At 43.3% G+C, this 13,364-nt stretch overlaps 2 protein-coding genes across 2 annotated transcripts; one reads left to right on the forward strand and one right to left on the reverse strand.

The window, feature by feature from the left end:
* Nucleotides 1-4,312: 4,312 nt before the first annotated feature.
* On the forward strand, nucleotides 4,313-6,044 carry LOC123995508. The gene is made up of 6 exons (XM_046299158.1): nucleotides 4,313-4,556; nucleotides 4,647-4,718; nucleotides 4,908-5,026; nucleotides 5,159-5,204; nucleotides 5,336-5,433; nucleotides 5,555-6,044. The coding sequence occupies exons 1-6, from the start codon at nucleotides 4,509-4,511 to the stop codon at nucleotides 6,042-6,044; spliced, it is 873 nt and encodes a 290-aa protein (XP_046155114.1). The 5' UTR covers nucleotides 4,313-4,508.
* A 5,472-nt stretch (nucleotides 6,045-11,516) lies between these two features.
* On the reverse strand, nucleotides 11,517-13,053 carry LOC123995509 (solute carrier organic anion transporter family member 1B3-like). Its single transcript, XM_046299159.1, is given in 4 exon segments — nucleotides 11,517-12,095; nucleotides 12,398-12,460; nucleotides 12,463-12,532; nucleotides 12,961-13,053. Coding segments are annotated over 4 exon segments (363 nt in total). The 3' UTR covers nucleotides 11,517-11,958.
* Between the last annotated feature and the right edge of the window lie 311 nt (nucleotides 13,054-13,364).

Below are 13,364 nucleotides of genomic sequence, written 5' to 3' on the forward strand. Positions count from 1 at the left end.
CTTTCAAGACATAAAGACATAGAAGCATACCATTTACATTTACATTTAAGTCATTTAGCAGACGCTCTTATCCAGAGCGACTTACAAATTGGTGCATTCACCTTATGACATCCAGTGGAACAGCCACTTTACAATAGTGCATCTAAATCTTTTAAGGGGGGAAAGGGGGGGTGAGAAGGATTACTTTATCCTATCCTAGGTATTCCTTAAAGAGGTGGGGTTTCAGGTGTCTCCGGAAAGGTGGTGATTGACTCCGCTGTCCTGGCTTCGTGAGGGAGTTTGTTCCACCATTGGGGGGCCAGAGCAGCGAACAGTTTTGACTGGGCTGAGCGGGAACTGTACTTCCTCAGTGGTAGGGAGGCGAGCAGGCCAAAGGTGGATGAACGCAGTGCCCTTGTTTGGGTGTAGGGCCTGATCAGAGCCTGGAGGTACTGAGGTGCCGTTCCCCTCACAGCTCCGTAGGCAAGCACCATGGTCTTGTAGCGGATGCGAGCTTCAACTGGAAGCCAGTGGAGAGAGCGGAGGAGCGGGGTGACGTGAGAGAACATGGGAAGGTTGAACACCAGACGGGCTGCGGCGTTCTATACAGTGAATGAAGGGTGGAAAATAGGAGGAGAAAGGATCTCCTGAGGTTGCAGTAATGGTAGGATTGCCTGCAGGAACAATGTCTTTGTCAGGCAGGAGTATATGTGTATCAGATCAGATGTGGACAACCTTGAGCAAGGCTATGTTACAGAAACACAGTCACTGAATGTGCATGCACACACACACACACACGCACACACACACACAATGGTTTCCGTCAATAAAAAAAATCCCGCTGCAAAAGTTAATTAATTAATTGATGGAAATACCAGTCGATGGAAATAAATTTGACCGTCATGTTTATCGGTCGATAGGAACATTTGCATAATTTAAATGAATTTGGCCTGGTTGTATTTTTGTTAGTCGTCATGCATCTTATTTATCTAACAACTACACGTGCACAGCATACAGACTATTTGAGTGGGATTTCAACTGTTGCTTCTCAGCTGGTTGCAGCTGGAGTAAAACATGTGCTTTAACTTTTTGGTGACGGGGCAGTATTTTCACGTCCGGATGAAATGCATGCCCAAATTCAACTGCCTGCTACTCATCCCCAGAAGATAAGATATGCATATTATTAGATTTGGATAGAAAACACTCTGAAGTTTCTAAAACTGTTTGAATCATGTCTGTGAGTATAACAGAACTTAGAGGACAAACCATTCAGATTTGTTCTTTTTTAGGTCACTCTTTTCAATGGGTTTTCATTGGGAATCCAGATTTCTAAGGGACCTTCTTGCAGTTCCTATCACTTCCACTGGATGCCAGTCTTCAGAAATTGGTTGAGGTTAGTCCTTTGTGTAATGAAGAAGTAGCCCTGTTCAGAAAGAGGGTCACTTGTAGTCTACTGTTAGATAGAGCTGTGACCAGAAAGCTAGCTACAGTTTGTTTTCTTCCTGTATTGAACACAGATCATCCAGTCTTCAATTTTATCGATTATTTACATTTAAAAAAAACTAAAGTTGTATTACAAAAGTAGTTTGAAATGTTTTGGCAAAGTTTACAGGTAACTTTTATTTTGTAGTCACATTGCGCAAGTTGGAACCGGTATTTTTCTGGATCAAATGCGCCAAATAAATGGACATTTTGGATATATATATATAGACGGAATTAACCGAACAAAAAGGACCATTTGTGATGTTTATGGGACATATTGGCATGCCAACAAAAGAAGCTCGTCAAAGGTAAGGCATGAATTATATTTTTTATTTCTGCGTTTTGTGTCTCGCCTGCAGGGTTGAAACATGCTTTTCTCTCTTTGTTTACGGAGGTGCTATCCTCAGATAATAGCATCGTTTGCTTTCGTCGAAAAGCCTTTTTGAAATCTGACATGTTGGCTGGATTCACAACAAGTGTAGCTTTAATTTGCTATCTTGCATGTGTGATTTAATGAAAGTTTGATTTTTATAGTAATTTATTTGAATTTGGCACTCTGCATTTTCCCTGGTTAAGAAGACCATTCATTCACTGAGCAACGATTCTAAATGCAATCGCGTGTTACAAACGGTTTTGGTGAACGACAAAAATAGCCACTATTTTTATTTCTCATATGGTAATTGAAGTGTTCCTCCCCATTCAAGTGCAGGCAACAGGCTGTCAGCGCATCACCCACCACTTTACAACGTGAGCTGCAGGCAGTATGCATTTTGAAAATATACTTAATTGTTTGAAACCTGTATGTTTTACCTCATATCATGAGGTATGCCTCACCTTGGTTCAAAGCCTATAGGCAAAATCTGACCATGGAAACGTGGAGACAATTACTTTAAAGACTTCATAGGCTGCGGGTAAGTTCAAAGTTTGGCTAAGCTTACAATTTATCTTACCATTTCTACTGTTTTGGGTGCCATTTATGATTTTCATATGTGCAACAGTTTACTGTGAGAAACTATAGTTTTAATATATTATCATTCACAATGGATGTAAAAAAATAAATAAAAATAAACATCTTTCAACATTTCTGAGCAGTTGGCTAGGTACTTTGTTCTATGCGTGCTCAGGCTCACTTCAGCATTATCAGGTCAGAGAAACCAGACCCATGCTCTATGTTCACATGGAGCACTCCAAACAGAAGACAATGAACAAATTTACAAAACTTCATAGATGGTTACTCTGCAAACGACGTTTCCACTCTGAGAATGGTAAATGACTAATTAATACATGCATTCAAATAAATTAAAATGTAACCAAATGACAGGGGTTAATGGTACATTTACTACTGGTGACATACGTAATGGGGAATTGATTTTCTTTTAAATAATAAAAGGGCAAACAATTCACACAAGGAAACATGAAATGGCAGGAGACAGCTGAGCCATTCTGGAGAGAGACTCGTCTACAGTGCATTCGGAAAGTATTCAGACCACTTGACTTTCTCCACATTCTGCTACGTTCCAGCCTTATTCTGAAATGGATCGAGTCTTTTCAATCAATACCCCAAAAACGGATGTTTAGACATTTTTGCAAATGTATAAACAATTTAAAAAACAAAAATACCTTATTTACATAAGTACTCAGACCCTTTGCTATGAGACTTGAAATTGACCACAGGTGCATCCTGTTTCCATTGATCATCCTTGAGATGTTTCTACAACTTGATTGGAGTCCACCTGTAGTAAATTAAATTGATTGGACATGATTTGGAAAGGCACACGCCCGTCTATATAAGGTCCCACAGTTGACAGTGCATGTCAGAGCAAAAACCAAGCCATGAGGTTGAAGGAATTGTCCGTAGAGTTCCGAGACAGGATTGTGTCGAGGCACAGATCTGAGGAAGGGTACCGAAACATTTCTGCAGCATTGAATGTTCCCAACAACACAGTGGCCTCCATTCTTAAATGGAAAAAGTTTGGAACAACCAAGACTCTTCCTAGAGCTGTCCGCCCAGCCAAACTGAGTAATCGGGGGAGAAGGGCCTTGGTCAGGGTGGTGACCAAGAACCGGATGGTCACTCTGACAGAGCTCCAGAGTTCCTTTGTGGAGATGGGAGAACCTTCCAGAAAGCCAACTATCTCTGAAGCACTCTGCCAATCAGGCCTTTATGGTAGAGTGGCCAGACAAAGCCACTCTTCAGTAAAAAGACTCATGACTGCCCTCTTGGAGTTTGCCAAAAGGCACCTAAAGACTCTCAGACCATGAGAAATAAGTTTGTCTGGTCTGATGAAACCAAGATTAAACTCTTTGGCCTGAATGCCAAGCGTCAAGTCTGGAGGAAACCTGGCACTATCCCTACTGTGGGGATATTATTCAGCAGCAGGGACTATGAGACTAGTCAGGAGAGGGAAACCAAAGTACATAGAGATCCTTGATGAAAACCTGCTCCAGAGCACCCAGGACCTCAAGACTGGGGCAAAGGTGTAATGTCAATGGTGCTTCAACAAAGTACTGAATAAAGGGTCTGAAAACTTAAGCAAATGTAATATTTCTGATTTTATTTTTAAGAAATTTGCAAAAATGTCTAAAACCTATTATTGATTTGGCATTATGGGGTATTGTGTGTATATTTTAGAATAACATAAAATGCTGTAACATAACAGAATGTGGAAAAAGTCAAGGGGTCTGAATACTTTCCGAATGCACTGCATACCTGCGAAACACCCCTCCCCTTCTTCATTTCTCAACATTTGAAATTATACTCAAGACACAGAAATATATTTACATTTAAGTCATTTAGCAGACGCTCTTATCCAGAGCGACTTATATATCCAAATAATACCCATTTATAAAGGTTCTACACATTCCATTTCTCCATAGCAATAGAATGTAAACATTCTATTTTGTGCCAAGCATTGCCTACAACTCATTTCTAAGTGCAGCATATTGGACGACTCCACAGTAATTGATCATTCGCGACTTTAACTTATTCCTGTTATCTCTAGAGCATCTCGTATATCTATAGCGCTGCATTTCTTCACCATCTTACCATGGATAGGGTTTGGTGCATTCCGGAGTTCACTTATGGTCCCACAAAGGTAATCTTTGGAGATATTCATTTAAGCATACTATAAATACCTGTGCACAATGTGCATAACAAAGCATCATTATTGTCATTCTCTTCAAAGGAATTTTGCAGAAGCAGCCTTTATTTCCAGACTCTGCAGGCCTGCTGGGAGGAAACATATTACAATAAACAGGTAAGATTCATCCCCCAAAAAACATAAACAACAGAAAGAGAGTTGTATTTCAAGACAGTTTAGAGAAGATGGTCATAAGAGTTCTTAATAACACTCGCAAATTGTGATGCATGAACAGTTGTGAAATGTTGTGAGAGGCCCTTCAGAATGCACATGATATGGTATTTCACACCTTACCTCATCTTGCAGAAGAAGCTCATGGTCCACTATCTGCTGCTCCAGAGTCAAGGCCAGGTCCCGCACCATGTCACCACGGAGCACATGAGCGACTGGCTGGTGTCTCAGGGCAAAAAATCCCTTAGGGAGAGGTGAGTACCACTTCATCATTCACCTTCACTGCCATTCCCTGTCACCAGCAGCACTCCAAGAGGTGTGGGTAAAATAAACAACAGAAAAATCAGAAGCCAGGAAAGTTGAATTGCTCTGTGTCTTATTTGAAGGGTGTGGAAGGAAACCCTGGAGGAGGGGAATGACCTCGCTCGGCTGGTAAGGCAATGAGAGTTAGACACATACTACAAGTCAGTGAGCTCTTTACTAGCCTTTCAACAACTGGTTAGTACAGCAGAATAGATATGCTGTGAAATTTCACTAATCAGACTTCCTGTTTTTTACGGCAGACATGGGAAGTCAACACTTGCCTAAAAATGATAGACATAGAGCACGAGGCTGTCTGCAAGCTCCGCCGCTCCTTGCACTCCACCTCGCCAGCTGACATGTGAGTTCCATGTACTGCCCTGCATATGACTTGATCCATTTATCTACACATCTGTAACAGTGTTCTCTGTGAGCACATTGCACATCGTTTAGCTTTGTCTTCTCCTTTTTATTGATTTCAGCGACCCTAAGGTCCACAGCATCGTGGAAAGAGCTGTAAGGAGCATTATGGGCGAGCTGTCCAATGAGTCCCGTAGCAACCTGCTCAGCCCATCCCAGGTGGTTGTGGAGGTGGTGCCAAGGCTCCTCCTGGCCCTGTGGATTCAGCCAAAGGAAGGCCATTCAGGGCACCCAATCCTAGTAAGCGGGATGGCCGTGGGCATGGTGGCGGCCGTAGTGGAGAAGCTCTCCAGCATGTTAAAGGCCCCTTCCCCTCAAATCCCTTTCTCCCGCGCTGCGGCTTTTGAATCTGTGTTGTCAACCCTCGGGAGAATCAGTCAGTCCTTCTCCACGGATGACCTCCAGAGCCCATTTTATATGAGATCTGTCTGTGCCTTTGTGTCTGACGAGGTACAGAGCTGCTTCCAGCACCCTGCAGCCACCTTTCCAGTCCTCCCTGTCGTCGCTGCGGCCATCTCCACCGCACCTCCAGACATCTTATCAGGTGAGTAGCAATGATAGAGAGCACTCTGACAGATGCCTGTTGTGATGACATCTCGGTGACATGTACTAGTAGAGCTCATCAGGATTGTTGTTGTCACTGCTAACACAGAGGCAGACCCGGCTTCTCCCCACATAGAGGTTGTGAATATCAACGCAAACACAGAGGCAGACCAGGCCTCTTCCCACCTTGAGGTTGTGGACATCGGCCCTAAAACAGAGGCAGACAGATCTTGTTCCCACTTGGAGGTTGTGGAAATCACCCCTAAGACAGAAGCAGACCCGGCTAATTCACACCTGGAGGTTGTGAACATCACCCTTAACAGAGAGGCAGATCCGGCTTCTTTCCACCGAAATGTTGTGGACATCACCCCTAATAGAGAGGCAGAGCCCATCTCTTCCCTCTTGGAGGTTGTGGATGTCACACCTGAAGAAAGGACTCTCAAGATGGCCGTCTTCGTCCCTCTGCCAAATGACATCCAAGCAGGTGAGTAACACTGACAGGTGCCGTTTGTCATGACATCTTAGTAGAACCTTTCAACTGGCCAGTGTTTAGAACCTACAGTTTGCATTTGTTTACATTCTGTCCCTCTTTTCTCCCTTTCCAGAGGATGTTGCTGTGGTCATCCCAGATGTCACCCCACACGTCACCAAGGATGTGACACTGGATGTTCCATGCAGAGCTGCATGCAAAGGGAAAGTCCGGCAATTTTTTTTCAGGCTTTGGAGGGCAGTGTGCTGCTGCGCCTGCCACAAGGAAGAGGAGGAACAATATTAGTTATTCATCAGACCTTCAGAAATGGGATTGAACCATAGACCATTAAATTATTTGCATTATAATAATTGGATTCAATTCTGCTTTTCCTGTTTACTGCTGAATTTCAGAACATTTCTATAAACTTTCACTTTGCAAGTGTGGAGTAGGTTGTGTAAATAAGTGGGAAACATTCCAATTTTAATGCTTTTAATAATTTACTTACTAAACGTTAACAAAACAAAAAAAGTAGTATTTGACGACAAAAAAAACGGAGGGAGCTCAACCAACGTGGAGTTGAGATGCAACCAAAACCTTTAATCATCATAGAAAACGAAAAAGCGCAACTCTTGCGCACTATAATAAATGCATTGTTTTATTCAAGCAAGGTTAAAAGATGAACATTTTGACCTAATCTATGACAATATGCAAGTTGAGTTTGCCCAGGAAAAGGGTGACCCAGTATCACCCTGGTTCTTGAGGGTTGCAGACAGTGAAAGGATATCATTAAGTAAATGGGACTTTTCAAATCTTGAATAAAAATATTTAATGAACATAAATTTAAATACAACTGACTTGAGGATCAGAGCAGGCTGGCTGACTGGCTAGCCCTGAAAGCCTGCCTCTAATACTGTGTGGTTCATCTCATCCAAGAGGTTGTGTGGGTTGTCTTTCTCTGTGGGTGTGAATCACTATGACCTCTCCCTCAGCCTGCCCGTTGGCCTGATCAGAAGGCTTGTCATCTCTTTCCTTGCTCACATGAGCAGGAGGAATGGCATCTGGGGTAACCTCCTCTAACACCTCTTCTTTCTGTCTGTGTTTGACTGAGGTCACTCGTTCTCTCTCCCTGGGTGTTGGATAGTTCCTCCTCCTGTGTCTTTGTGAGCTTGGAGGGAGTTATCCTGTTCTGGCTACATCTTTAGGGGTGTGCACCTTAAATCTCTTTCAGTTTGTTGTGGGGTACAGTTGTTTTGGGGAGAGTCTTCAGCAATGAGTGTGGGGGCTGTCCCCCTCACTCCTAAACGGAATGACTGTGATGATGAAAAAGTAGGAGGAGCCACCGAGACATGTGATGAGGGCAAGGAAGATCACAACACTGCTGCTCATTCATATTCAAACACACCTCAGAGTACACACACAAACATGGACGCACACACACATTGGTGCGCGCCACCCCCCCACACACACAATGAACTTACCTGTACATATCAGAATCATACATTCAACTTCCACCTCTTCCCCCACATTTCTTTATCCCCACCTCAAAGATGTTGAGTCAATACCAGATGCTGGAAAGGTGCTGGAATGCAGGTGCAGAAGGGTCTAGTATGTAATGATGTGATACCATGCGTACCCCATATCCTGTGTTTGTGTTGATGTTTATTTTAATTTTATTGTGGTTTTATTTAAACAGGGAGTCACATTGACATTAAAACATCTATTTTACAAGAGTGTCCTGTAAAACTTGAAGTCATATTGAATAACTACCAGAGATAACCTTCTCTACTTAGGAATTGCACACCATATTTGTTCCACATATCAAAATAATAGTTTATTGCCAATCAGCAATTACTTACTTATTCCTCTTCATCCCAGGTGGGAGATAAGGCCCCAACAAGGTACCAGGTAATGGTTGAAAATAACTTATTTCAGTGCCATTGAGTTACACTGAGTGTACAAAACATTAAGAACACCTGCTCTTTCCATGACATATGCTGACCAGGTGAAAGCTATAATCCCTTACAGATGTTACTTGTTATTGTAAGGCAGTTGAGAAATGGATTGTGTATGTGTGCCATTCAGAGGGTTAATGGGCACGACAAAATAGTTACGTGCTTTTGAACAGGGCATGGTAGTAGGTGCCAGGGGCACCAGTTTGTGTCAAGAACTACAACGCTGCTGTTTTTATTAACGCTCTAGAGTTTCCCGTGTGCATCAAGAATGTCCACCACTCAAAAGACACAGACAACTTGACACAACTGTGGTTAGCATTGGAGTCAACATGGGCCAGAATCCCTGTGAATGTTTTGTACACTCAGGACATTATTAATAATACGGTGTTCGTTCCGTATCCTGTAAAGCTGGAGCAGACTGCGAGGCAGGGGGAGGTGTAGGTGATGCTGTTGTCTGAGCACACAGGGTCCCACTCCCCAGCCAAGCAGGAGCAGCCTCTGTTACACTCTTGGGGACAGAGAAAATGGTTGGCAAAAATGTTTAAATAAATTGTTGCTGAACTATCATCGACATTGGCACAGTGACAAAACATCCAGGAATCCTGGCTCAGTAACAACCATACTGTATTTTCCCGCAAGAGGGAGCCAAGGCACAATCCCATGTGTGTTTTGGTCTAACTCTCCCTCATATTCCACTGATCAAAACTTTAGTTTTTAAATATAAATGACCCACCAACCAACCAATCAGATGTAATAATTACACGTTGTAGGAATGTTGTAAAACTTAATGTCAAACTGCAGAAGGAGGAGGAGGTAGGCCATTAAGGAGATGAAACACAGCTGGTTCATTGATAGTAGTTCGGTCGTTAGCTAGTTAACATTTCACACAGATTGCCAGGGTCCAGTAAGCAACTACCTTAACAATATAACTTGAGGAACGGCAATTAGTTGTATACCAGTTAATACTAAAACGAGTTGGTTCGTTTACTAACGTTAGCTTATCCGATGTTGTAACGTTCCTGTTTGCTAGTTGTCTGACTTCATTACACAGCTAATTTTCACAGCATAAACTCAATTATTTGATCAGCTAAGTTGGATAATGTTGCTCAACATTTCTCTGGCTAGCTAACGCGGAGAATTTGATCCAGCGAGCAAGATACAATGCTAATAATTCCTGTTCCACCACACCTTCCCCCTTACCTCACCTCAAACTTTCCAAAGGCCATTGTTTTTCGGTTACAGGTCATGAAGTAGCTTCATCACTTTCTCACCCCAGTCTCCGTTGTCAGGCTTCTCACCTACCTCTTCGTTATCGTTCAGGGGACGCGCTGCTGTAACCGGAAAACTGCCTTTCCACACTCTGCTGTCTTTCCAGAGCGAGCGCTGATGCTGTAACTAGCAAGTTGGTTGTCTCTTCTCTCTTCAGTCGCATGCTGCATTCTGTTGTAAATGTGAACGATTGACTGAGCCTTGGATACAGCCAGTATTGCTCCAAATGCGCATCAGTCATTTGCTTACAGCCAGTAGTGGTCCAAAGCTCTCCCTCCCAAACTTTTCTCATCAGCTCTACACTGAATCATGGATGTTACCTATTTTTGATTCACCGAAAGGTGACTAGTTTGCATCCCTGGTATTTGGTCTTTTGACCAATCTGATATGCTCTGAAAAGAAGCTAATGCGAAAATATCTGATGTGATATGTCGAAAGGCCAGTTAATGGATAAAATATCGTAAGTGGGCTGCCTGTCTAAGCACAGCCCTTGTCTCGGTCTCTGACCTAAACCTCAGGCCCAATCCAACCAATAGAGTTTGACTTCACAATGAGAAAGGACCAGAAGGAAACGTGACGGAGAGGCCATAGTTGGTTTATAAAGATAGTAGGTGATTGAGGAACATGTAGCTACATTTTCTAACCAATGAGGAAGTTGGCTCTGGCTGCTGATTGGCCAAACTGCTGTTCCATGAACTTGGCTTTGAACATGAGCAGGCCAATGATTGAGTTGAACTTCTGGTATGACGGTAGGAAACCTGAAACTATAAGAGAAAAACATACAACACGGTTACATTTTCTGGTTTGTGTTATGTGAATGCGTCAAGTCTTTATTCTTTACAGTTAGACGGCCCGGTATAGAATGTAACGCCCCTGTATAGAAATGTCCATCATAAGAGATCGGCACAGGATTATATTTCTATCTCAAATGGGGCCAGGCATTTTTCTTGTCCACATGACTTGAGTGACCCAGAAAAACGTTGGTCTCTAGTCACAAGTTATCTGAACGTCGCCAATGAAAGTCTGACCACCTTTTGCAATTTCAGCGCCATGGTCTGATGTGGGGTGATGTTCCCTGCCCCATCCTGAGTAGGTGGTGCTGGGAGGCAGCTTGCTCTCCTCTCCCTGCCTGACAGGAGCACGATGACAGAGGAGACCAGGGAACCCAGCCACCCGGTCCCCACTCAAGCGGGCATCCTTGGGGTGACGTTCACAGCCTCCGGAAGAGGTGAGACACATCTCTATCATAAACACTGATACACATACCATACGGATAATAGTAATAACATCAAGGGAATCGTTTGACCATTTTTTTTGCGTGGTTTTGAATGGATTTGGATTCAAAATGATTATACATTGCTTAGTAGAAAGGACCCGAACACAGTAATATGTACAGTATGTGATTATCCCAATGTCTACATAGAGTCTGGCACACAACGACCCCAGCAGGAAACCAAACACGGGTCCTAGCAGTGTGACGGTCTGTAGACATGCTGTCAACCATAAGACACACAGTTAAGCCTGCAGCCCTATCTACTCAGTTACATATGTCATGACTCGGGTCGCAAAACTCCTGGAACTTTCTATACATTCCCTTTTTGGTTTTTGCAAAACCTAGTCATGACGTATTTAGAATACATGACACATGCTCATTTTACGGTTAACAAACAAACAAACAAACACACACACACACACACACACACACACACACACACACACACACACACACACACACACACACACACACACACACACACACACACACACACACACACACACACACACACACACACACACACACAGTGGCTTCCACTTTGCTGCGAGTGGAATTAACTCATGTAAAAAACAGCGTTTTCAGCTTTAGCGAAGTCGTCAATGTAGGAGATGCCTAGTGGGGTTACGGGGGTCTCTCCTATCCCCCTCAGAGTGTTCCTCAGGAACACATTAATCCAAATGTGGGAGCTGGATTCCCTCACACAGTCTACAGAGGGAATCATACAGAGACACACAGGTACACAGCATACCTCCTTTATTCAGGATTACACAACTCTTAACATGTATGGCCCCAAAGCATAATCAAACACCTGACCAATTACGCAACACTTTAGTTCTAAATGAACTGAGATGAATTAATCAACAACTGGATAGATTTCTTTATTTCTAAAGTGAAACTATCATCTGTATAGGAGTATCTATACAAGTACAAGTTTAACCAGTAATTAAGTTGTTTTTACCGTCCCATGAAGAAGTGTGGCAGGCCTGTGAGGAAGGATTCTACAGACATGAGGAAACAGCCCGTAGCAATGAGCCTGGGCTGGTGCAGCTTCGCCCCAAAATGGCTGACCACAGCCAGGAACAGCAGGTTACCTGCAAGAAAGCACAACACTACAGTAGTCTGGAAATGCACATTTAAGCTTAGATTTTTTACGAAAAAGAACATATCAGTTTGGATTCCAGACGACCACAACACAGCAGCACATAAAACAATGCTAGGGGTTTGACAGTAAAGTTATGGACAAACTGCCAGTCAATCAATTAATAGGAATAACTATTAAACTGGACAGTATTGAGAACAGACTGATTGAACCACATAAAAATGGACCATACTGTAGTCTGTATGTGGTTTTTACTACATGAATTCTCAAGCAACTCAATGTTATTGTTGAGACCCATCTCAAAGCTGCCATCTTTGAGTCCGATGAGAGAGCTGGACAGGTCAAGGTGTCTCTCTGAGTGATGGCACTCTTCACGTAGTTCCCTGACAGAGCCTTGGAGAAGGAGGCGGACGACAGGACCACGATGTACTGCTGACAAACACATTATTGTCTTTTTGTCTGTATGAATGTGCTTGCCAATGTTTTTTTTTGTCTGTGTGTGTCTGCATGGGAACGACGTGAGTGCATATGTTCACACGTGTCTGTGTGTGTGTAACGGTGTTGCTTCCGTCCCTCTCCTCGCCCCTACCTGGGCTCGAACCAGGGACCCTCTGCACACATCAACAACAGTCACCCATGAAGCACCGTTACCCATCGCTCCACAAAAGCCACGGCCCTTGCAGAGCAAGGGGAACAACGACTTCAAGGTCTCAGAGCGAGTGACGTCACCGATTGAAACGCTATTAGCACGCACCGCGCTAGCCATTTCACACTGGTTACATGTGCATGTGTGGATGCGTGGGCAGACAGAGTGCATGCAAATTCGTGCGTGTGCATTTTAAAGCATCATGAAGAACCTTGAGTGTGGAACATTTGGTGGCGTGCTTGTCAGGGACACACAGTTCCTGTTGGCTGATCAGCTTCGCTCTGTCCTCTGCTGAATCACCCATCCTATCCAGTCAGACACAGGACAGCACACTGCATCTCAGCTGGCTCACCATTATGGAAAAACCATATGAATTTCATATGTGAACATGGGAAGTGTTCCAAAAACATGTTTTCATGTGATCACATGTGACCTTATGTGACGATAATGCGATAACATGTAAAGCAACATGTGATTTCATTAAACGACACAAGTGAAAACGTGATCACTTTGTGTTCCAAAATGTGTTTTCACATGATTTCACATAAAATGTAAGGTGAACATGTGAAATCATGTGGATTTCCTGTAAGGGCAGGCATATAAGATGCATTTTGA

Source organism: Oncorhynchus gorbuscha, linkage group LG14 (assembly GCF_021184085.1).
Source record: "Oncorhynchus gorbuscha isolate QuinsamMale2020 ecotype Even-year linkage group LG14, OgorEven_v1.0, whole genome shotgun sequence".
Taxonomy (NCBI): domain Eukaryota; kingdom Metazoa; phylum Chordata; class Actinopteri; order Salmoniformes; family Salmonidae; genus Oncorhynchus; species Oncorhynchus gorbuscha.

What these genes read in the sequence shown, in the direction of transcription:
- LOC123995508 (XM_046299158.1), top strand. Translation starts at nt 4,509, where the DNA reads ATGGATAGGGTTTGGTGCATTCCGGAGTTCACTTATGGTCCCACAAAG. An exon ending in TCACTTATGGTCCCACAAAG is followed by an intron (nt 4,557 to 4,646) that starts GTAATCTTTGGA and finishes TTCTCTTCAAAG; the next exon opens with GAATTTTGCAGAAGCAGCCT. An exon ending in GGAATGACCTCGCTCGGCTG is followed by an intron (nt 5,205 to 5,335) that starts GTAAGGCAATGA and finishes TTTTTACGGCAG; the next exon opens with ACATGGGAAGTCAACACTTG.